Source organism: Pleurodeles waltl, chromosome 9 (genome assembly GCF_031143425.1).
Source record: "Pleurodeles waltl isolate 20211129_DDA chromosome 9, aPleWal1.hap1.20221129, whole genome shotgun sequence".
Classification (NCBI taxonomy): domain Eukaryota; kingdom Metazoa; phylum Chordata; class Amphibia; order Caudata; family Salamandridae; genus Pleurodeles; species Pleurodeles waltl.
This window is the reverse complement of record NC_090448.1, coordinates 1,187,558,397-1,187,584,311: the sequence shown is the minus strand read 5'-3', so window position 1 is coordinate 1,187,584,311 and position 25,915 is coordinate 1,187,558,397. Positions and strand designations below refer to the sequence as shown.

General features: G+C 50.1%; 1 protein-coding gene across 3 annotated transcripts in view; it reads right to left on the bottom strand.

Moving 5' to 3' along the window:
• MIPOL1 (mirror-image polydactyly 1) overlaps positions 1 to 25,915 on the bottom strand; it is an 845,661-nt gene that overhangs the window by 426,475 nt on the left and 393,271 nt on the right. For all 3 annotated transcript variants that reach the window (XM_069209145.1, XM_069209144.1, XM_069209146.1), the window contains one exon: positions 24,203 to 24,373. In XM_069209145.1, coding sequence (XP_069065246.1) covers positions 24,203 to 24,373 — 171 coding nt within the window. The remainder of the gene's footprint in view (positions 1 to 24,202; positions 24,374 to 25,915) is intronic.

The window sequence follows — 25,915 nt, the reverse complement described above, 5'->3', positions numbered from 1 at the left end:
CTGACAGAGGTTCAGTCCCAGTTCCAAAAGTGCTCTAACATCAAGGGGTGAGAGTCCCTCTACTTATGTTCTAAAGTGCCTTTGTTCGGGGGGGGGAATTTAAAGGAACCTTTCAAGTGAAGCACCACCTCTTTCCAACCCAGTCCTGTCTCCAGACATCAGTAAGGGGGTAATCAGCCCATTGTGTGAGTGCAGGACACAGACTATTGACATGTAAGGTGTGATCCTCCCTCTGGAGAGCCCAGGAGGACTATCAGCCTGCAGATGGATACAGATGCCTCTTCTGTCGCACCCCACCCTTCCTGCCTGATGGCTGTCTGGAAAGTATGCACCAAGTGGAGCTATCACTCTGCCCCAAATGTGGATCGGGGTCCTAGAGTTATAAGCACAGTGGCATTTATGAAGTAGTAATGTAAAATCCACCCACACCAGTAATCAGAATTTCTCACTACCATTCCAAACGTACCAAACTCGCCCACACTTTCTCTCAGGTCAGAAAGTACCACTTAAAAATTATATCAGGGAACACCAATGCTTAACATAGAGAGCTGCTGCTCTCACAGTAGTGAAAAATGACATAGGCTGTTTGGCACTATTAGGACATGTAAAACATATCAGTACCTAACTTTTACATACACAGCATCCTGCCCATAGGCCTATCTAGGCCCTAGTTTAGGGCTGATGTAGGTGTGGCAAAAAGGGAGTTTAGGCCTTGGCAAGTAGTTTGACTTGCCAGTTCAATGAGGAAGTAAACTGTGTACGCAGGCACTGCAGTGGAAGGCCTGAGACATGTTTGAAAGGCTACTTCTGTGGGGGGTGCAATCAAAACTGCAGGTACATTAGTAGTATGTAACTTACAGGTCCTGGGTATATGGTATACCCCTTTACACTGGACTTACAGATAAATTAAATACGCCAAACATACCAAGTTTTAGAGAGCATAAGCACTTTGGCACTGAGTAGCAGTGGTAAAGTGCCCAGGGTCCTAAAGCCAACAAAAAGAGTGTCCTAAATATTGGAGGAGGAAGGCAAAAGGTCTGCAGATAATCCTGCAGAGAGGGCCATTTCCAAAAGTGCACATGAAGGTTTGAGCCTTTTCTGCAGGTGCAGACCAACCGCCACGCTTCCACCTTAGGCGCAGAGCACCTTCTGCCGCAGTTCATTCACCTCTGAGCTCCTTTGTAGGCTCAGATCCTTCTACAGACTGCAGTGCAGGTGCAGACCCACCTCCGCGCTTCCACCACAGGTGCAGGGCACCTTCTGCAGCAGTTCATTCACCTGTGAGCTCCTTTGTAGGCTCAGATCCTTCTACAGACTGCAGTGCAGGTGCCGACCCACCTCCGCGCTTCCACCACAGGCACCTTCTGCAGCAGTTCATTCACCTCTGAGGCTCCTTTGTAGGCACAGATCCTCCTACAGACTGCAGTGCAGACCCACCTCCGTGCTTCCACCACAGGCGCAGGGCACCTTCTGCAGCAGTTCATTCACCTCTGAGCTTCTTTGTAGGCACAGATCCTCCTATAGGCTCCAGTGCAGGTGCAGACCCGCCTCCGCGCTTCCACCACAGGCGCAGGGCATCTTCTGCAGCAGTTCACTCGCCTCTGAGTCTCCTTTGTAGGCATAGATCCTTCTATAGACTCCAGTGCAGGTGCTGACCCACCTCCGCGTTTCCACCACAGGCGCAGGGCATCTTCTGCAGCAGTTCATTCACCTCTGAGCTCCTTTGTAGACACAGACCCTTCTATAGACTCCAGTGCAGGTGCTGACCCGGCTCCAGTGCAGGTGCTGACCCATCTCCGCGCTTTCACCACAGGCGCAGGGCATCTTCTGCAGCAGTTCATTCACCTCTGAGCTCCTTTGTAGGCACAGATCCTTCTATATGCTCCAGTGCAGGTGCAGACCCACCTCCGCGCTTCCACCACAGGCGCAGAGCACCTTCTGCAGCAGTTCATTCACCTCTGAGCCTCCTTTGTAGGCACAGACCCTTCTATAGACTGCAGTGCAGACCCATCTCCGCGCTTCCACCACAGGTGCAGGGCATCTTCTGCAGCAGTTCACTCGCCTCTGAGCTCCTTTGTAGGCTCAGATACTTCTATAGACTCCAGTGCAGGTGCTGACCCACCGCCACGCTTCCACCTTAGGCACAGAGCATCTTCTGCAGCAATTCATTCACCTCTGAGTCTCCTTTGTAGGCTCAGATCCTTCTACAGACTGCAGTGCAGGTGCAGACCCACCTCCGTGCTTCCACCACAGGTGCAGGGCACCTTCTGCAGCAGTTCATTCACCTCTGAGCTCCTTTGTAGGCACAGACCCTTCTATAGACTGCAGTGCAGACCCATCTCCGCGCTTCCACCACAGGCGCAGGGCACCTTCTGCAGCAGTTCATTCACCTCTGAGTCTCCTTTGTAGACACAGATCCTCCTATAGACTGCAGTGCAGGTGCCGACCCACCTCCGCGCTTCCACCACAGGTGCAGGGCACCTTCTGCAGCAGTTCATTCGCCTCTGAGGCTCCTTTGTAGGCACAGATCCTCCTACAGACTGCAGTGCAGACCCATCTACGCGCTTTCACCACAGGCGCAGGGCATCTTCTCCAGCAGTTCATTCGCCTCTGAGCCTCCTTTGTAGGCACAGATCCTCCTATAGGCTCCAGTGCAGGTGCCGACCCACCTCCGCGCTTCCACCACAGGCGCAGGGCACCTTCTGCAGCAGTTGATTTGCCTCTGAGCCTCCTTTGTAGGCACAGATCCTCCTACAGACTGCAGTGCAGACCCATCTCCGTGCTTTCACCACAGGCGCAGGGCATCTTCTCCAGCAGTTCATTCGCCTCTGAGCCTCCTTTGTAGGCACAGATCCTCCTATAGGCTCCAGTGCAGGTGCCGACCCACCTCCGCGCTTCCACCACAGGCGCAGGGCATCTTCTCCAGCAGTTCATTCGCCTCTGAGCCTCCTTTGTAGGCACAGATCCTTCTATAGTCTCCAGTGCAGGTGCTGACCCGGCTCCGCGTTTCCACCACAGGCGCAGGGCACCTTCTGCAGCAGTTCATTGGCCTCTGAGCCGCCTTTGTAGGCTCAGATCCTCCTATAGGCTCCAGTGCAGGTGCTGACCCGGCTCCGCGTTTCCACCACAGGCGCAGGGCACCTTCTGCAGCAGTTCATTTGCCTCTGAGCCTCCTTTGTATGCAGAGATCCTTCTATAGCCTCCAGTGCAGGTGCAGACCTACCTCTGCCCAGTCATCGGCATTCCCAAAAGTGGTACTCTGGCACTAGCTCTGGCTTCATCGAACTCTTGCACCAGCATCGGCATCATGAAAAGAAGAACTCTGGCACCAGGATTGGCGGCAGTGCAGCTGAAAGTCTAACTCTGGCATCTCTGAAAGTGTTTGGAGAATAGACACTAGTTTTAAGTTCTATATCCCTCTGCCTAATCTATGCTGCCAAGTTTAGGGCCACAATTTTAAAGGCTGCATTACCGGCTGTCTATTGGTGCTCTGGGCGGCAACCCAGCCTGCTGATGCCGAGGTCTGACCCTAGTCCGATGAGTGCCACACACGGCACGAAACACGTGTCAGGAAATGCAGCACACAGTGCACCGTGTTTTACAGCAGAAGCTATAAAATCCTGGTAATGAGCCCTTATAGAAATACAAGTGCAAGGCACATCAGCAGTGTGGGGATCATGTCAGCAGTGTGGGGACCACCACATTAACACACCATACGGAAACTGTGGCACAGAAATGCCACATACACGAAGTGAACACCTCCAGTGGGGTGGGGGCTGTTCCTGTACAGAGTGACCCTCACTGAGCTGCGGGGCCTAGAGTGGCTTCACTCATTTCATGCAGATCTTGGCTATGGCGGGTTAAACTTGACACAACAACCTCTAAATGTTTGACCTCTGGCTCGGGCACACAGCAGGAGTGAGGTAAGTTCCCTCCCTACCCCTGTTCGAGATCGGACTTCATCTGTGCTATGAAACCAAACATGGATTTTATTGGCAGGAGAGACGGACACCGAGGGGTAGCCTTGTTGACTCCCAAGGGAGTGCAGATACATCAGATTACTGGGATCGGGCTGGGGCGAGGGGTTTATCTGTCTTTATTTATTTGTCCGATTTCACAGCATGCCGGCCCGGGGCAAGCATCGAAGACCTGTGTAAGTGAAGGCTTCACAAACACATTCAGCTCCTCCTGGTACTGCCTGATCACGATGAGCAGGTGCTACATGTCTGGGCAGGCCCTTCAAACTCGGGCCAAGGCTGTCGAGAGGACGCATAATGTGGGAGTGAGGTTAGGGGAGAAGCCATCAGTGAACCTCACTTGAGCTCCAGCCTCTCTGGGAGGCCATGTATCCTCCTCTTGATATTCTCCTGTGTATCCTCCCTCTCATCTGGTACACGCACTGTGTCGTCCTGGTGCAGAGCAGGAGTTATGCTTGTACTGCCTTGTGTATATAACCCCAGGTGGATAAGTAAAGTCACCTTTCCCTCTAGCATTAACAATGATCTATCACATAAAAGACTTCCAACTGGTGGCTGCGCGTGGATCGTGTCTATGTCTCTCTCCGAGTGCCGCTTTGCGGTGTTTTGCTACGTACCTTCTCTCTTGGCGGTCACGGATGGCTCTCGGATTGAACTGGGCACAGTTGTCACAGGCCTTGGAGTCATGTGCTGAACCCAAACACCAAAGTCCCATCTCACGGGTAACTGTCACAGATATCTGTTTGGGTCAGTGCCTACAAGGTTTAAACCCTGTGGTCTGAAGAGGTGACATGTTTCCTTGAACACTGGAAAAATTTAAGAGGGTGAAAAAAAAGAGGAGCGAAACTCCGGATCAGCATGTAAAGGTGCAGAAAGAAAAGGAACCGCGCGTGTGGGTGACGTGTATATATGTAGTTAAGCTTGTAATTTCCAGAGTGGAATGGAGTCGATGCAGAGTCACACAGCGCCACCTACTGGTGCACAGGAGCACTGCTTTTTGAGTTTTCTAGAGGCAGCTTGGCACCTGGGATATTTACAAGGTTAGGAATCTGTGGTTAGAAGTATCCATCAGAATTTGACGTATTCAGATGAAACGCGGTCGCATTTTACAGAAATACAATTTTTTGAATTTTTAACAAACTTTATCATAGTTTTATATGGTTGTTGCATACCTTACATAAATATTTTCATGGTTAGGCTTATGCACAGGCTCTTAGAGTCAGGCCAGACCCTGGGTGCAGTTCCCCGCTAATATGTTGGGTGGCCCACCTCTAAAAACCAAATATAGCAGCTACAGAGGTTGGGCAATTTACTTCGGTCTCTCCTTTAAACACACACCGTCGCAACAGCCTCCAGGACTCACAACATGACCACCTGTCTTCATGCACAATTTAGCAAAGTCCCATGAAGCTTTCCCACTATTCAAACCCCCCTCTACCAATCAGACAGTGTGTATGAAAAAGACAAGACACTCTAGGGGAGTATTCACTGACAATTAAAAGGGTATATTTAGCGCAAACGTGCATTTTGAGAAAGTGATATACTGGTGTTTGAAAAACTACATTGTTGGAAATCCAAAACATATTTTAAATGCTCTTCCAAAGACAGTTTGTGGTGTGCTAGGGAGATTTATAGCTCACTAGTGTTTGCTTCGAGCACGTTGGCACTTGCTGCTGTGGCTGTTATGTAATTGTTCATGTGGAATCATTTTATACTGGCAGTTTCCTCACATTGTTTTTGGTAACCCTGTCTTAAGTGTTGGGATGTCTTAAGTGACGTTATTAGGCCTGATAGTCAGATCTTAACTTACAACTAACCCCTGAAATTCACTAAAAACACTAAGATTAAAGCCACACTGTAGTTACCTGTTGAAAAGCGACACAAACTATTGTTTAAAAACTGATAAAAGAAAGAAATGTGTCACTTATACTTCAGTGAGCTAATTATCAAAAGCAGCTGCGCTTTAAGAGGCCGGCGCGCTATACCGTGTACAAACATGATGTGCACGGTGCAGAGTCTGAGCAACCTCACCTTGGAATCCAGAGGTAATACACAGGCCACCTAATGCTCGGTTTTTAGTGGTAGAGTGGTCCAGCAGTTAGGCTAATGCTGGAGATGTGCTAAGCATTTGTTGAACCCCTTGTACCAACAAATGTGGACACACACTCTTTCAGGTAAGTACATTGTAAGTTGTGATTTTTCAAAGTTTAGCAAAGTCCTTTTGTGCAAATTTATTTTTTCATAGGAATCGATGGGACAAACTTTAAAAATGCATATAAAAGCAGGCGATGCTCTCGCAAGTGTCACCTTCTATTTTTAGGTCGAGGTCGTCGAGATATCCTGTGTCCCAGCTGTAGAAGTTCAGGGGGCTCCTGGTTCAAGCGGGAGCAGCGGCTGAAGGTCTTGGAGTTGGTGCAGAACGGAGAAAGGGACCACTTTAAGCACAGGTGGACTTAAAGCGAAGTCCGATGGTGCCCCTTGGAGTGTAGATTTCGCAAGGGGTTAGGGACTCCTAGAGCACAGCTGGTTTTCCAACGCAAGGGCCTGGGAGGCCGGGTGCAGTGCAAATTGGTCAGCCAAGGGTCGTGCGTCGTAGGTCCTTGAAGCCAGGTGCAGGTCACTTGGAGTGTGGATTGCAGGTCAGCAGGGCCAGTCTTGGGGGTGGTTCTTGGGTGTCCTGAAGTTCCTCGACTGGTTTGTTTCTGTTCCTCTGACAGTGCGGAGTGGACTTTTCTTCTTGGTGTCCAATGTTGGGGGGCCAGTACCCTGGGATATAGCATGTCTCAGTTACTGGAGGATGCAGTGCCACCAAAATTGGCACACTGGCAGGGTTTGTCCTTCGGGTCCGAGGGGTGGACTTTGGTAGGACTGCTGTGTCTGGTTTGTTGATCAGCGGCCAGACAGTGAACTGGACTTCACTGACTTCATGCCTGCAGGGATTGATGCCTTCTCTCAGAGGGAGGTTCTTTGTGATTTTCAGACGGTTGGAAGTCCTCTGGGGTTTTGTAGAGTCCATCCAAAGTCCAGTCGACCCTTCAGGGATGATTGTCGAGCCCTGGGTGCAGCAGGCAGGGTTAGGTGCCTTTTTCTTCTTGTAGCAGGACTTGTGTTCTCGAGCCGCGGGTCTTGTTTGTCACTGGCCTTCTTGTGTCGGCTAAATCTGATCTGCAGGTCAGGGATGCCCACTGGGTTCAGGTTTTTATTAATGATCTAGGCCCTCATTTTGACATTGGTGGTAAAAACGCTTACTGCTGTGGTGATGGCCACCAAAACACCAAAATACCGTCACCGCGGCTACCATCTGTCCGCCATATGATGATCACTGCTGGACTTCCGCCACAAGAAGGGCGTAAATCCGGCAGTGATCATACTGGCAGAAAGCTGGCGCTGCTACCAGCAGCACTGCCACGCCAGTTGAACGCCGCCAGCTGTATCATGACCTGTGATACAGCCTGGCGGTGTTCTGCTGGCAGTAGCAGCGCCCCTTCCCGTTCCCTGCGGGAAGACCTTCTCGACAAAGGTAAATCGGGCTTCTGACAGTGGAGGGGGGTGGGGGCTGTTGTGTGTGTGTGTCTGGTTGTGTGCATGAATGTGTGTGTGTGAGTGTGAATGCATCTGTGTGTGTTGTGTTGTTTGCGTGGTTGTATGCCGGTGAGTAAAAGAATGGTGAAGTGAGTGCATGTCTGAATGTCAGTGTGATTGTGTGCAAGAATGTGTGTGAGCATGTCTGGAAGTATGCATGCATTAATGCATGAACGCCAGTGTGAGTGATTGGGTGTATGCGTGGTGCGTGTCTGCGCGTGTGCGCATGTATGGGGGTTAGGTGTGTGAGGATCGGAGGGAGTGGGGGTGTGTGCGGGGGTTGGGGGGGGGGTGCGCAGCATCTGGTGAGTGTTGGGGGGTGGGAGAGTCACCTACCAGTGACAAGGAAGGAATTCCCTGTCACCAGTAGGGCCTACCGCCACGGTTTTTGTGGCGTTGCTAACGCTATGAAAACCATGGTGGTTGGCAGGCTCATGGCATGGCAGATTGACCTCTCCGGCCCAGCGGCTGATACCACCATGGCGGTATGGGTGGAGAAGTGGCGGGCTGGCTGCAGCCGACCCTCCATTCTCATAATGTGGCAGTGTGTACCACCAGCCTGTTGGCGGTTATTCCGCCACATTAACACTCACCGCTGGGGTCATAATGACACCCATAGATCTTATATCGAGAGCTACAGAAAAATCTATTCAATACAAATTCATAAAAGAACTAAAACATTAAAAAAGTTTTCCACACACAAATTTATTCACCGGACAATTTAACAAATCCATAGCAGTCTTTGCAGTTCTTACTCCATGCCTTTTAAATAACGGTTTTAAAAATCTCTGTCGTTGTACCTTTATAGCTGAACAGACAAAACTAACAAGCTCAATCGTCTGTATACCTGTTTGACATAAATTACAAAGTTTTTCATCCCTAGGAACACCCCGTCAAGCATAAGGAATAATCTTTACCGGCAAACAATTCATCCTAAAAGGCGACATACACCTTCGGACCCTACGCTCCAAGTTCCAATTCAAATGTGCCTGTGGAGTAGCGGGTTGACATGAGTGAATCACGTTAGCAAAACGTGGCTTAGGATTACAAACATTCATATCATGCAGCAGAGAAGAACTTTTCAAATAACACTTTAAAAATAATTTAAGATGGACACAGCTCATATTCAAGAAAGTCTATTTTAGACACTGTAAAGTGCTCCAGTGTAAACTGGACATTAGATAAAAAGATCCGGGATTGTGCATAATCAAGGAGAATTTCCACAGTTACAAAACCCCTTAAGGTTTAGTGGTAGCATGTGAGATACAATGATACCACCCCAAGATTGCTGCTAATCCTCGGTCATACGTACTTCACCAATCCAAATTCTAATTTTAGCGCTTCCGCAGAAGTTATGGAATTTAAAGTGCAAATGGTTCAGAGAATCGTACCTTCCACCTTAAGCATAAAATGCAAACATTAACTTTAATCGTATCGGCTGCATAAAGAAGAGTGGAGGGAACTGTCATTTTATACACAGTTAAAAGATGTTTAAAGTGCCTGTAGCATGCAGCCAATAAACTCATTTTAGTGCATTTCCATGGGCACAAGCCTTATTCAACATGTGGGCAATATGATCCCTATTTTTTATTTTCATATTTCTTTATTGCATTTTATACTTTAAGGATGACACAGTATACTACAAAGGCGTGTGTGATCCACGTGTTTGCATGCAACTTCAATTCACAACAATAAACATACGAGAAGGGAAAGGCGCAGGCAAACCATGTCCATGTACTAACAGTGCAGAATTAGCATTGCTGTCATCCAGATTGTAGGTGCTCGGCAAGTTGTCCCCAAACATGCAGTCTATGTGGTTTTCATTCGACACATCTGCCTCCAAGTTGGAGGGGGTGTCTATCTGTTCTGCCCATGTATACAGATATGCGTTGTGCTAGATTATATGCACGCCATCGCAATTATGCATCGCGTACAGCAGAAGGATCAGAACTGAACGGCGCAGGCACCAACGGATTGCTGAGGTCCGTTAACATTAGATCCCATTGTAACGCGAGAGGAAACTTGCGTAGCCCCAACAACTCCTCACGCCGAAGAGCAGCGCATTCTGCTCCCTCCCAGATAGTCAGCGATCACACCCATGGTTCGTGTACTGGTGGTTCGGGAGACCGCCGTCTACGGGGGATAAGGTGCTTGGCCACTAAGAATCCTAGATCCAGAAAATGGGATGTTGCTCTCAGTTTGTTGCCCCTAGGGAAAAATCCCAGAATGTATGTCTCCCATGTCTGTGGTAAGGGCCGTTCTACACAGTGCGCTAAGCTCGCTAGAATCGAAGACCGTAAGTGGCGCAGAGTGGGGCTAGACCACACCGTGTGCAGGAGGTCCGCCCACAGATTTTGAGAGTGCGGGCAAGCAGCATCTGTATGGTTAAAGTATCTGTTAATTTTCTAAGGTGTGAGATAGGCCCTTTGAACTACATAATATTGTATGAGGCGAAATCGCATGTTGCGTGGGACGTACATGGGGTTTCTAATATGGTTGCACCCATTCCTTGTCCATGAAAAGGTCCCGCCTTGCCCCTCTCCCATCGCCCTCAGAGGGCCACAAGTGGGCCAGATGTATGTATACACAGAGTCCACATTCCAGCGTATTAAATGCCTCCCCTCTCTGAATACATGCAGATACTGACAAGTGCAATGTATCTGGGGTTCCACCGCGCGTTCACCACATGCACGTTGCAAGGTATGCCTAAGAGAGCTATACAGTAGAAAGGTACCTGAGTGCAGACCAGTGGCTTCCATCAGTGTCTCATGAGTGTGGAGGGCACCGTCGGAGTGGAGATCCCCTAGGGTACATATTCCTAATTTGTGTCAGGCAGCTAGTTCTGCAGATGACGTGGTATATGTGCTGCGTGGTGTCCCTAATAGCGGCTTAGCCGGCGCATAGGGGGGATGTCCCTGGTTAGGTAACAGCACGTAAGGTAGCAGCGGTATGCTAGGTTCAGTAACATGGGTGCCGGTGCAGCGGATTTAGCACAGGGGTGGAATAAATGCAGCAATTTACAACATGACCACGCTGAAAGGTCAGTGGCAATGTCTACCAGGTGTTAAGATGAGAACCAACGGGCCACCCACTGTAGCTGCGCAGCCAGGTAGTAATGTTCCAAATATGGCAGCGACAAACCTCCCAGGTTTAGGAGGCGATAAAGTCTAGATAGGGCTACCCTATGGCGGGAGGTGTTCCAAATTTAGTTACGGATCTCCCGCTCCATAGATCGGAAAAAGGAAGGCGTGATCTATAGCAGCAAATTCACAAAATGATATAGGAGCCTCTGCAGCACCATCACTTTCACAAGGGCTACCCTGCCCATGACTGTTCGCGGCAGTGTCTTCCAGAATATGCGCAAGCTCGCCACAGCGCATATCTGATTTCTATCAGACAGATCAGTAGCTGCGATATACCTGTATGCCAAGATATCTGAAGGTGCAGGATTGCCATGCTAGGCCAGGGGCTATTGATGTGAGGTCCAGATCAGGCACAGCAGACGACAACGGAAAAAAACAAGACGTGGCCCAATTTACTCACAAGCCAGAAGTCCTCGCATGCGCGTTGAATAATGGTATTATATCGCTGGAGAACTCCCCTATTTCTCTAATGTACACTACAAGGTCGTCCGCCTATAAAGAGACCGTATGGTTTCCATCACCCAGTGGTATGCCCCAGGAGCGTCCCACCTTGTGGAGTGCGGCCGCTAGAGCGGAGGGGATAAAGGCCACCCCGTGGACAATATGATCCTTATCTGCCAAAATGGCTGAAATAATTCTTCCCAAATAGGGGTTAGATTTTACTACCTCCAAGGGAATGTTTTCAAAGGAGCAGCTATACCCTTCACCCCTCGGGCAATCTTACACAGAGCAACATAACTTCAGTCTTATTGATGATAACCCTCAGAAAGTGCGAATCAGAATAAACTGGCAAAGCCTTGACACACTTCTGACGACCCGTAGGAGTCATATCCAATAAAACAATATCATCTGCATAGAGCGAAGTCCCCAAGGAGTAACAACCTCATGTTGGGCGTCCCCACCAATCTTACTCAACGCCGACGGTAACTATGCCATATATAAAGAAAAAAGCAAAGGGGCCAATAGGAAGCCCTACTTAAGGCCATTACTAGTCGGTATTTTCATTGTCATGCGGTGCCTACCCCCTAACATAACACAGCACTAAGGCCCTCATTACAACCCTGGCGCTCGGTGTTAAAGCGGCGGTAAAAAAAAACGGAATCACTACCGTGGCGGAAACCGCCAACATAGTCAGCCACTTTAACACTCCGACCGTCACGGTGGTACAAACAAACAGCGCGGCAGTCACCGCCAACAGACATGCGGAAGACAATGTACCGCCCACACTATTATGAGAGGCCAATCTGCCACCTTCTCCGGGGTGGATTCACCGTGAACAAAAACACGGCGGAAACAGGACTTGGAAGGGAAATCGCTCACCTCTACACACCCCACGAGGAACCAGGACGCCACGGAGCCGGAACTACAAATTCTACCAGCCATTGTCTTCCTGCTCCTCTACCGGGTGCACGAACGCCGGCGGCAACAACCACGGTGAGTACTGCACCTACGACACGGGGAGGGGGGAGGGAAAAGAGAGTGACACACACACGCAAAACCCCCACCCTCACCCACTACAACGCACACACAAATACATGTTGATACATTACATTTACACCCCCCAAACCCCCCTTGAAGAACGCACGGACAAAAGGAAATGAGTTGAACGAATGTAATCAATAAAAATCCATTACTCAAAAATACATATTTACTATTAACAAATATATACACACCAAGAATTCAAGTCCATGTACTGCACCTACATAGTCCGTGGACCACTGGGCGAGGCCCACACAAGATACCCGATCCAAACGGAGAGAACACTACAGGGGCATCAGATCGAAATAAAACAGGCACCTCAGGGGGAAAGGAAGGGAGGGCACCTCAGCGGGATGAGTTAACGGCGCCAGCTCCACGAGGGGGCTCCATGCCCATTGATGTATCCTGGGGAGTACAAAGCCACAGTCTCACAAGTCTCTCCAGTGGGTGGTTTGCCCACTGCTTTATCCTGGGGAGTGCAAAGCCACAGTCTCTCAAGTGGATAACAGTTCTCCACTGGTTCTGGAGGGGGCTTTGTGCCCAGAGTGCTTCATCCTGCCAAGGACTGAGGTAGTGGATGTGATACTCCACTGGTTTTGGAGGGGGCTTTGTGCCCAGAGTGCTTCATCCTGCCAAGGACTGAGGTAGTGGATGCCTTTCTCCACTGGTTCTGGAGGGGGCTTTGTGCCTAGAGTGCTTCATCCTGCCAAGGACTGAGGTAGTGGATGCCTTTCTCCACTGGTTCTGGAGGGGGCTTTGTGCCTAGAGTGCTTCATCCTGCCAAGGACTGAGGTAGTGGATGCCTTTCTCCACTGGTTCTGCAGGGGGCTTTGTGCCTAGAGTGCTTCATCCTGCCAAGGACTGAGGTAGTGGATGTGACACTCCACTGACGGTGGGCCTACTTGGAAGCTGTCCAGGCCCCTGTAACTGACCACCAGCTTCGTACGACTGATCACTGGGGATGGCAGCCATGTCTGCGGTGGTGCCACTGGCACATGATGTGGCGTGGCCGCTGGCGGTGTTTGCGGCAGCCTCAGTAGCGGTGGTGCTTGCGGCGCTCATTGGCCAGCGGTGCTGGTGGGTGGCTCAGAGAGCGTGCTGCTGGTGGCGGTGTCCTGGGCAGCGGTGCTGGTGGCGGCGGTGTCCTGGGCAGCGGTGCTGGTGGCGGCGGTGTCCTGGGAAGCGGTGCTGGTGGCGGACCTGTCCACCGTGCAGGTTGGCAGCGACTTCCCTTTCTTTCTCTGCCCCTTCCCCACCTTGGATGGTGGCGCAGCTGTCTTGCCGCTCCCAACTGTAGTCCTGGGACAGCCCTTGGTGGCAGGTGTTTTGCCCTTTTCCCTCCGGGCTGTGGCCAACATCTTATGTTTCTGAGTTGGGGGACTGTCCTTGGCCTGGCTCCTTGGCACACTGGCTACCCTGCTGCTTGGCGCACTCCAGAAGCCGTTTACTCCTGGCACCACTGTGCCCGGTGATGGGTGGACCTGGAAAGGTGGGCCCTAGGGGACGGAAGAGGTGGGGGAGGTGAAGGGAAGAGGTCAAGGTTTGGCAGGAAAAAAGTTTTAGACACACTGGGACGGGTAGATGGAGGGGGTTTCGGAGTGGAGGTAGTGGTTGCAGGAGGTGTACGTTTTCTGACTTTGGGTGAAGGTGCATGGCTGGAAGCTGTTGTGAGGTGGATGGCTGTTGGGTGGGTGTGTGACTGCGTTTGTGAAGTTTGGGAGGTGGGCTCACAGACACACCGGGAGAGGACACAGGGGATGTGTGAATGGTAGTGGGGGTGGTAGGTGCACCGTGAGTGGTGTGTGGTTATGGGCGTGCTTGTGATGACGTAGTGGCTGAAGATGTAGTGCATGCAGGTGTGAGTGGAGACGTGACAGGGAGGGAGGAGGAAGATGAGGAGGAGGGGGACGCAGTGGATGTTGGTATGTGTGCATGAGAATGATGCTTGTTTGAGTGCCTGTGGGATGTGTGGTGCTTATGTTTGCCAGAGCTACCCTTGTGTGTTGAGGTGTGTGCATGCTGGTCTGATGGTGTGCTTGGGATAGGCTGAGGTACTAGGGATTGGGGCTGGGTGGAGGAAGTTGGAGGGGGGAGGCTGGACACAGGGACAGTGGCTGCCATCAGTGTTGAGGTCAGAGTCTGAAAAGCTCGCTGTTGGGCTGCCTGACCAGAATGAATGCCCTCCAGGTATGCATTTGTCTGTTGCAACTGCCTCTCTACACCCTGGACGGCATTCAGAATGGTAGACTGCCCAACAGTGAGGGACCTGAAGAGGTCAATGGCCTCCTCACTGAAGGCTGCAGGGCTGACAGGGGCAGGGGCTGAGGTGCCTGGGGAAAAGGAGATGCCTGCCCTCCTGAGTGAGCGGCCACGGGGCACACGCTGAGGGGCTGCTGGGAGGGCGGTGCTGGTAGGAGGGGTGGCGGCTGTACCTTTAGATGCGGTAGGCACAGAGGGGCCTGCCACCGCAAGGGAGCTCCCATCAGAGGAGGAGTCGCTGTCGCTGGTCTCAGCTCCTGTCCCTGCTGTGGAGCTCCCCTCGCTCTCTGTCCCACTGGTGAATTCGGAGTCTGTAGTCTCGCCCTCCAGGGCCATGTGGGATGCAGCTCCCTCCTGCTCCTGTGGCACTGCTCCTCCGCATGATGATGCTAATGCACACAAGAACAGGGAGACCACAAAAAGTGGGGGAAAGAAAGTAGAAAGACATGTTCAGTGCATGCAATACCGCTACCGTTGGCGGACACTACAGACACAGCAGCCCTCTGCACTACGCAAGCACTTAGAGTTCCATAATTAATCACAGGGCCATGGGGTAAAAGGCCTATGCCCGATTGCTGCACACATGGAAGTCACAGGAGCCTGACTAGGTGTAGATGGCTCTTACCACTGGTGCGGTTGGGGTGCCACATGGCATGCCTTACGAAGGGACCTTGCCTACAAAAAACTCGCCCTGGCCTAGGGGTACCCACAGCCCACCTCACCCACCCAGACACCTCCAATGCGCGCTAAATCAGATGGATGTGACTGCACTCACCTCCTTGTGTCTGCTGTGATGCCCTCAAGCGCCCATCCAACTCCGGATACTCCACCGCCAGTATCCGTAACATCAAGGGGGTCATGGTGCGATGGGCACCCCTCCCACGTTGGGAGGCCATCCCCAGCTGGGCCGCCGCCATCTTCTTGCTCCAGCGGCGAATGTCCTCCCATCTTTTACAGCAGTGGGTGCTCCATCTGTGGTGGACCCCCAGGGCCCGGACTTCCTTGGTGATGGCACGCCAAATGTCCTTCTTCTGGTGGGCGCTGACCTACAGGAATAGTACAGAGGAAAAGAAGAAGATATAACCGTCCGGGCCATCACAGTCATTGGCCCACGTTCCTACCCTTGCCATGACGCACATGCACTCACCGTCGTTTCATGCACGCCTCATTCTCCCCCCCCCCTATCGTTCATCCACACCACTCCAAGCAGGCATTGCCCATACAGCATGCTCACAGTGTACTCATCTGTTTGTCTTGAGGACCGTAGAGTAGCGTGTACTGGGGGAGGACCCCATCCACTAGTTTCTCCAACTCCTCCGTGCTGAAGGCAGGGGCCCTTTCCCCAGACACATGAGCCATTGTCGCTTCCAGACTGAGGTCACAGCAGCACTTGCAGTGTAGGTCCTCTCCTGTCGAAGATTAGGTATCAAGTGAGTGATCAGTGAGAAAATGGCGGTCACATCCGCGGTGGTGCGTACCGTCACTGCCAGCGTACATCGTCATTGGCTCCTGGGACCCATAGGGTCCAATGTTAACCAATGCAGGATTGCGCCGCGGTCTTCGACCGCCTACCGCAACGGTATACACCGCCAGCGCTGTTACCTCATATCCCCTTGTCCCACCTTACAGGTCAGGCAGCCGCCATTTCAGGGGGCCACATGACATTAATTGTAAATACGTCACACATATCTAGGCCTTGCATACACACTAAGACAGGCACATAGCGGATTGACAAATGTGTGCAATAAATATTTTATTTAATACCTCAGTGTTGGCTGACTCTGTGCTCGCTGTTCTCGTCCATAGGGCACGTCCGCTGTGGCAGATGAAGAGATGGCAGCATCCTCCGATGTACAGACCGCTGGTGGACCTGTTGACAATGGAAGAGCGACATGTAATTGTCACCTACAGACTTGATCGTGGCACAATCCAGGAACTGTGTGTCCAGTTGGAGCCAGACCTGATGTAGGCAATCCTCCATCCCACAGGGATCCCCCCTCTAGTGCAGGTCCTGTCAGTACTCCATTTCCTGGCAAGTGGGTCTTTTCAAACCACAGTAGCCATGGCATCAGGGATGTCCCAGCCAATGTTCTCTAACATGTTGTCCAGAGTGTTGTCTGCCCTGCTGAAACACATGCGCAGCTACATCGTTTTCCCTCAGGTGGAGGATTTGCCTACAGTGAAAGGGGACTTCTATGCCCTGGGACATATCCCCAACATCATAGGTGCCATTGATGGGACAAATGTGGCCTTGGTACCCCCCCCCCCCTTGCAGGAGTGAACAGGTGTACAGAAACCAGAAGAGTTACCATTCAATGAATGTGCAGATGGTGAGTTTGGCCGACCAGTACATCTCCCATGTGAACGCCAAGTTTCCTGGCTCAGAGCATGATGCTTACATTCTAAGGAATAGCAGCATCCCTTATGTGATGGGGCAACTCCAGAGGCACCGTGTGTGGCTATTATGTGAGGACATGGACCCAAAACAGTGTGAATAGGTGTCTGGGTCTGGGGTTGTCCCTAAGGGTTAGTGTGTGTCTAACAGTTGTTCCGCGACATTTGCAGGTGACTCTGGCTACCCCAACCTGTCATGGCTACTGACCCCAGTGAGGAATCCCAGGACAAGGGCAGAGGAACGCGACAGTGAGGCACATGGGTGAACTAGGAGGGTGATTGAGCGGATCTTCGGCCTCCTGAAGGCCAGGTTCCGGTGCCTCCATATGACAGGTGGTTCCTTCTACTACTCACCAAAGAAGGTGTGCCAGATCATCGTGGCCTGCTGTATGCTGCACAACTTGGCTTTGGGATGACAGGTGCCTTTTCTGCAGGAGGATGGTCCAGATGGAGGTGTTGTGGCAGCTGTGGACCCTGTGGACAGTGAAGAAGAGGAGGCAGACGAAGAGGACATCGACAACAGGAACACGGTGATCCTGCAATACTTCCAGTGAGACACAGGTAAGAAGACATCATTGCCTCCTACATCTGATACAATTGTTCTACCTCTCATCTGTCTGTCACTTTCACCGAGTGTCTGGACCCTGATTTGTCACTTTCCCTTTTGATTTCACAGATGTGGGTCCCACTGTGTGACCTCTGCTATGTAACCTCATGGACCAGAGCTGTGTGACATAGGTATGTTGACAATAGAATGGACATTGCTATTTCCCTCGGTTATTGCAAATACACATTTGTGAAAGCACAGACTGACTGCAGATTGTTTTGTGATTTAAGGGTGCTTATTTCAGTGCAAATTAGTGGAGGGGGTTGTAAAATGGTCAGGGATGATGGTGGAGGAATGTCCATGGCAGAGTCCAGTCTATTAGTCTCACAGGTGCATTGTCCAAAGTGGCATAGGAAGTGGAGCTGGGGCAGTTTAAGGATGGACAGGGCGACAAAGTGGGACTGAAGGATGACAATCAGGGTGGTCTTATTTCTTGGCGGGGGTCTTGGCATTGTTCTCTGTCTTTGTCCTGGATCTCAGGGACCGCTTGCGGGGTGGTTCTCCATATTCAGGGGGTGGGGTGCTGGTGTCATGGTCCTGTGGCGGTGCCTCCTGTCCACTAGTGCCGGCGGAGGTGGTGGGCAGTTCATCGTCCAGGCTAGTGTCAGAGGCTCCTTGATGTGCCACAGTGTCCCTCCTGGTGTTGACAAGTTCCTTCAGCACCCCTACAATGGTGCCCAGGGTGGTATTGATGGATTTGAGTTCCTCCCTGAACCCCAAATACTGTTCCTCCTGCAGCCGCTGGGTCTCCTGAAACTTGGCCAGTACCGTTGCCATAGTCTCCTGGGAATGGTGGTAGGCTCCCATGATGTTGGAGAGGGCCTCATGGAGAGTGGGTTCCGTGGGCCTGTCCTCCCCCTGTCGCACAGCAGACCTCCCAGTTCCCCTGTGTTCCTGGGCCTCTGTCCCCTGAACCGTGTGCCCACTACCACTGCCCCCAGGTCCCTGCTGTTCTTGGGGTGGTGGGTTAGCCTGGGTTCCCTGTAGTGGTGGACACCATGCTGCTTGACGTGTCCTGGGGACAGAGGTATGGGCCCACTGGGTGGGTACTGTGCTTGTGTTTCCAGAGGGTGGAAGCTTTGTTGTGGCCTGTGCCAGTGTGAGGGGAACCGACTGTCCAGAGGTCCCAGATGGGCCAGGCTGGTTATCTAGATCCAGTTGGACAGAGCTGCTGTCATCACTGTGGGCCTCTTCCGTGGGTGGAGTGGACATGTCTGGAACCTCCTGTCCGGTGACGTTGGGAAGGGGTCCTGCAGGAGTGTTAAGGCATGATTATTGTATCTGTGTGTGCCATGGTGTGCAATGGGTGGGTGACCCTGTACCCCAGTGCTTGCATTCCTGTGTAGGACCTTGTGTGCTAATTGTTTAGGGGTCTGTGTGGGTATGTGTAGTGGACATGCATTGGTGATGGGTGTCCATGCTTTGTTGTAATAGCTGTGGCGGAATTCCGCAGCGGTGTGTTGGCGGTCTTCTGCACAGCAGTAAGCGGCATTTACTGCCAATGTTGTAATGAGGGCCTCAGTGTCTGTATGAAGGGCAATAATACGTTGAAAAGGCCTCCAGGGATACCCATGGCATCCAACTTCTTCCAAAGAATCTGCATGTCTATGCGATCAAAAGCTGTTGAAAAATCTATAAAAGCCACGTAGACCCGCATTTACCTCCATTTCACATATTGTTTCAATAGGAGGTGGATTACCGTTATGTTATGTAGAGTCGCGTGACCAGCTCTAAACCCAGCCTGTTCCAGGGGAATGATATTTTTATCTTCTACCCATTCTAACAGGTTACTGTAGATCCATCTGGCAAAGATTGTTCCTGTAGCATCTAAAAAGGTAATCTGCCTATATTACACTGAGAATTTACAGAGCCCTTCTTATGGAGCGGCAGTATAATCCTCCCCCTCCATGAGATAGGAAACCTCCCTCTGTAATAACGGAAAAGGGCAGATAAATAAGTAGCCCAACAAACCATACCTAATTTTATAATAGAAATAGGCAACTGATCTGGGCCTCTTGGGCCCATATTTCTAGCAGACTTAAGATGGAGCAACACTTCCGGTCGCACAGGGGGAGAACAGGAGATCATTCTCTCAGCTACCCCTTCAACTTGGGGCTTTTTAATATAACCATCAGAGGACTGATTTACTGCATTTGTGGGTGTAAAGGGGAGGACCTGGTAGTAGCCACTGGGCCACTTACCTTAGGGTGGCTACACCCACTAAGTGACCACTTCCTTTGGGAAAAGGTCACATCCCTAATCCTGATAGGCTATTTTCCTGCCATCCAAGATGGAGGAAAATGAAATGGAGTGGGAGGAGGTGTAACACTTCAACCCAGGAAAGACTTTGCGTTCTGGTTCCTGACAGCAGAGGCTCTCACCCCACGAGTCCAGATTTGTGTCTGGTGGTGGCAGGCTGGTAAAAACCAGTCACCAACCATGCAAGGGCTGCTAGGGTTTTGCAGGGGGCACCTCTAAGGTGCCCTCCGGTTACATGTTATAATAAATCAAACACCCACATCAGGGTGGCTTTATTATTCTGAGTTGTTTGATACCAAACAACCCAGTATTTAGAGCGGTCATCGTGTAGTTGGGGAACTCTTAAGTACCAGTGTCGAGCACATGTATTTGTTATGGCTTCCCTGCACACTTACTATGTCTTAAGGTTTTGTAAAGACACAACAGGGGCAGATTTGCTCTTGCAAACGTATGCCCTCACATGCATTATAGTGCACCCTGCCTTAGGGCTGTAAGGCCTGCCAGAGAAGTGACTTACCTATAGTGCATGCAGTGTTAGTGGACAGGGCAGTCTTGCTGAGTGCCATGTCAAGTTTTCAACTTTTAAATACACATTGCCATGCACTTGTAATGGCAGTCTGCATGCGAATGGTGTGGGTCTTCCTAGAGTGGCACAATTGTTGCTGCAGCTCTGAGGGGCCCTCTTCCGTACCCATGCCCTAGGTACAAGGGGTACTACTTACTACGAACGTACAATGGTGGCTGAAGTGCCAATACATAGTACAGTTTTGGGAAAAGAGATCTGGCCCTGGGAACCTGTTTATCAGGGGCCCAGAGCACTTACAGTTTGAAATCACAGCATTTTCCAGGCAAACAGTGGGGGGCTAACCATGCAAAAAGAGGCCCTCCCTCACACATCAGCCCTGCTTATGCCCTTACATATGATGTTACTTGTGAGATGTTAGTGTGATGTCACTGACATATCAAATGACATTTGATAGCATCTCTGATGACATCATCCAATTGTTGTAACAGTGTGCTATAGGCTTTGTAGACTTCAAGTAATTCAACATGGCAGACCTCTGCCCAATGTTATATCACTAATCAAGTGATAAGGACATAAATACTGACCACATGCTGGTCACACAGCTGATCTTTTAACTGACCCAATATGGCGGATGTTACCTTCTTACTGGTATTCACTCACCTTTCAAACAGAATGCCACCTTAGACATTAAAGGTGTCATCTACTTTTTAAACATGAACACCCTCCAAAAAAATGTGTGTTCTCTGTTCACCTTAATGGAATCACCTCTTGAAAGACTTCACTTGACCTGCAATTTTATTTCATGAGGCCGGCAGGTACCCATTAACCACTGATCAGACACTCTCCAGTCAGTCCAAACTAAGGACAACTCTCCATAGTTTTGGAACATGCACCTCACACATTCCTGAGATCAGCAGAACGGCATGCACCTTAGAACCTTGCTTACAACCACACATTGACTTCGCTATTTCTAAGTGGGTCCCCCCTATGCGCTATGTTATTCAACAATCTGCAATGCATCAAAATAGTCAGTGAAGTTCAGGACTAAATGCCCACACCTTATAAATAGTCTATTTACACAGAATTTGTGTACAGCACAGAATAACAACTATCTAACTTTGGCACATGCCCAGACATCCTCTCGTCATTAATCTGTTATCTACGCAAGTTTCGGTTTTTCTCTTTGATGTCTTCCCACAGGCTTTGGCCTTCAATCAATCATTCAGATTGTATTTCTAAAAGCAAAGAGAGCCAGGTCTTGAGCCTTTTCTGGAAGTGGTTCAGAGAGGGTGCGGTGCGCGGGTGGAGGTGGAGTGTGTTCCAAGCTGTGGCGGCGAGGTGGGAGGAGGAGCATCCTCCAGAGTGGAGTATGCAGGGTAACTGTGCAATGGCAAGCTGTGTGGATCGGAGGTTCCTGGAAGGTCGTGGAAGTGCAGGCGGTGATTTGAGTAGGCGGTTGTGGAGGGCTTTGTAGGGGGTGGTCGGGAGTTTGAAGTGGCACCTGGAAACTGCGTTCTGGATCGCTTGGAGTCTTTGCATGAGTTTGGTGGTGGTGCCTGTATGGAGTGGTTGTGGTATTCCAGTTGGTGTTGGGCCATTCACCTGGAGCACTTATCCGCGGAGGTGATGCTGGGCCCCCACTCACCCCCTGATCAAGGGCGAGACCTTGCTTCAGGTACTGCTGCAGGAGGGAAGGGGGATGGGACAAAATAAAGAGAGAGTGACTTGCGTCTCTGCTGTGCAGTCTACTTTGGATTCACTAAACTTCCCGCCAGGGCTCAGGGACGTCCGATTCTAGATGTGCATTGCTTATGATAGCTTATGGGTAACTAGGAATGTACAATCGCAGACACAGATCAATAGTAACCCTTTGCATTGCATTTTACATGTTACATATCCAAAAAGACTGCCTTTCATAAGTAACATGCTTACCGCAATTTTTTCTCTCATTAAATCAGTTCAAATCACTACTGTGTACAAGCACAGAGTCTACATCACTCGAAGAACCAGTTAACACGAAATAACCAGCCACTACACATTGGTTTCATGTGTAGCGTGGATGCATTAAACCAAGTTCATAAAAGAGGAACGCCTCCTTTTCTTGTATCGATTGCCACAGTTTTTAAGTCTTTACGTTCTGCCTCTGTTAGAGGCATGCTTCTCGTAATTACAGCAATATTTGGCAACTGAAACTGTTCTGGACTAAGGATAGTGCACTAACCTTTCTTGCGGTACTTAGTCCTTTCTTTTTCTTGTTTTTTTGCAGGAACTGATGTTACCCACTCAAGACGCCAATTAGGGAAGATGCCAGGGCTGAAAAAATGGAAGTCACCACCAAAGGAATACTGCAGCCGCAGAAATCAGGTAATCTGGATGCTGATGGGACCGTGGTAGTGAAGGGATGGTAGCATGAAGTTGGAGTCCAACGCTGATGGGCAGGGAAGGTCCGGCTGTAGCTCGTCCAGGAGCTGAGGCTCCAGTAGAGGTCAGGCCGGATATCCTTGCTGAACTGGGTGTGCAACAAAGCCTCCAGGGGAGGTGGCACAGGAGAAAAGATCCCTCCCTTAGTCAAAGCCAAGCAGAACAGAATACAGGGATTAATGTATTATCGCAAGCATACATGTGTACATAAACAGGCCAGGCACTGGGGAATCCTACAGAGCATCCCAAGGGATGACGATTTGATAGATGGTGTGCCACGCTGAAGCACATATGAGACACGTGTTGGTGCAGGGACTCAGCTGGTGATGAGGGCCTGCATCACTGGTTGAGGAGCATGCGGACCGCGTGGAAGCAGGTTGAGGAGACGGCGTTAACCTGATGTTTCATGGAGAGTTCGCTGTGGAAGATCATGCTGAGGTTGCGGTTGTGAACTTTTGGTACACCCAGCCCTTACCTTGTTTAACGTGGAGTACTGCTTTCGCCGGAAACTTCACTGGTTGGTTACATAACCATGCACAGACACACGCCTCCAAGGCTATGTCCATTCTACACACCCACATGTGTACAAAAAGTAATTCTAAGCTGCATATGACTGTAGGCCCTTAACTACCAACTTTGATTTTAAGTGATGTAAGGGTTAATGTATTAACGTGAATAGCAGTATACTGAATCATCAGTGATGCAACAAAGAGGTTATTTAAGATGTCATCAGTAATGTCACTTAACATATCATGAGTGATGTGATATCTGAGGTCCTAAGCAGGATATAACAGGGAAGGAGTTATAGGTAGTTCACTAAACTATGACGTGGGTAGCTTTTTTGACATTTTCTTAAACATTAGCAGGGGCGGATCCTTCGCAATGGCTGAGCCAGCAGCTGAAAAATAAAAAATATATTTTAATATAGTTTTATTTTTCAGCTGCTGTCTAAGCCAGCATGTGCAGGGAGGAGCGGGCTGGTCCATGCGAGTGGGGAGGAGGGGAAATGGAGTCAGTGCACTAAGTGCGCATGTCAGTTTGGCCAGGCTTCTTAGGTCGGTCAAACTAACATTCGCACTTAGGTTTCTCCAACCCAGCTGCGTTGCACAGCCGGGCTGGAGAAACTGCACAGACCCCACTGAACTGTCTGAGTGGCAGACCAAGCCACTCACACTAATCCTGATGCTGCTCTTGTGCTAGGTATAGCATGAGAGCAACACCAGGATTGCTGGGGAGCCTGTGCTGGTGTCCAAGGGACTGCTGGGACACCAACACCATTGAGGGGAGAGGATCGAGGCGGCGGCTCCGAAACAGGTACGTTTACAAAAAAAAGATTTTATTTGCCTCCGTTCCCCACTTCCTCCGCCCCTCTTTTTGAGATTTGGGGTGGCCGCCACTGAACATTAGTTCTTCTTGCAGAAGGTGTGCACATCAATGAAGTGCAAGATGCTCTGAGAACTAACAAAGAGGAAATGAAATATCAAAAGATGGAGGGATACAGACGTGCAACCAATGGAGGTGGAGGTCTGAGCCTGTTGCAGCGATTCTGCCTCACCTGGGCCAAGGCCGCATCCCGCTCTGCTATCACTGCACTCATTTCTTCACTTGTGATTTCTCGCTTTCGCTCCTTGGTCCTCTGCACCCGATCTAAAAGGATGGCCGTACTCTTCTCGATCTCTGCCCCGCTGTCTGCCGTCTGTACTCGGGTCAGGAGCTCCTGGAGGGTCTGGTGAGGGCACAAGAGAGTTTATACAAACATGGAACATTTCCAAGTTCACTGTACAAGTAAGTGCACAACAGGGTTAAATAGACACTGCACATCTGTTCACTGTACTGGTGAGTGCATAAGAGGGTAACTGACACTGCACATCTGTTCACTGTATTGGTGAGGGCACAAGAGCATTACATAGACACTGCACATCTGTTCACTGTACTGGTGAGTGCATAAGAGGGTAACTGACACTGCACATCTGTTCACTGTATTGGTGAGGGCACAAGAGCATTACATAGACACTGCACATCTGTTCACTGTATTGGTGAGGGCACAAGAGGGTAACTGACTGCACATCTGTTCACTGTATTGGTGAGGGCACAAGAGCATTACATAGACACTGCACATCTGTTCACTGTATTGGTGAGTGCATAAGAGGGTAACTGACTGCACATCTGTTCACTGTATTGGTGAGGGCACAAGAGCATTACATAGACACTGCACATCTGTTCACTGTATTGGTGAGGGCACAAGAGCATTAGACACTGCACATCTGTTCACTGTATTGGTGAGGGCACAAGAGCATTAGACACTGCACATCTGTTCACTGTATTGGTGAGGGCACAAGAGGGTTACATAGACACTGCACATCTGTTCACTGTACTGGTGAGGGCACAAGAGGGTTACATAGACACTGCACATCTGTTCACTTTACTGGTGAGGGCACAAGAGGGTTATGTAGACACTGCACATACGTTCACTGTATTGGTGAGGGCACAAGAGGGTTTCTTTTACTGCTGAGTGTAGGAGAGGGTTCTGTTGGCTTTGGACCTCTGCCCACATTAACACTGCTAACCAGTGGCTACGCACCTGCTCTCCCTCCCTAATTAAACATGGTTGAACTGGCATGGCCCTAATTGGTATGTTTAAATTACTTATATGTCCCGAGTATGTGGTACAAAATGTTACCAGCGCCTGTAAGGTAATGAACTGCAGCACCATTGTGGCATTCTTTTCAGCTGCATCATAAACCAAGGCTTTGGGCCTACCATGTAGCCTGACTGTAGGAGTTTAAACTCTGCAATTCAACCTGTCACAATAAAACCCCTTTGAAGAGGCAAAATCTTACTTTTAAATATGGCCTTGAAGTCCGCAGGGCAGGGTGCGTCGTATTTAAAAGTTGAACATGTAGAAATGTAATATAAACATGGCCTTAAAAGAATAGACCCCAAAAGCTGTTTTCCAGTGTGGCAGGCCTACCTGTCCTATGTAGAAATCTGGAGCACAGATACAAACTGCAATATGGTATCCCAGGTATGGCACTAGCTAGACAAATAATTAGGGAACTATTTTAATATTTATTGAAACCCCAATCTACTAGTATTTCTAATAAATATTAGGGGAAAAGTAAGTTTTAGAAAGTTAATTTTCCCTGTTCCCTGCCTGAGGTTCCTGAAGGCCAAATGTGCATTTATTCTCCCACTTCTGCCAGCCAGCAATTGGCAACTGAATGGGTTTGTAAAAGGTGAGAGCTGCGCTCCAAAGATGAAACAGGCT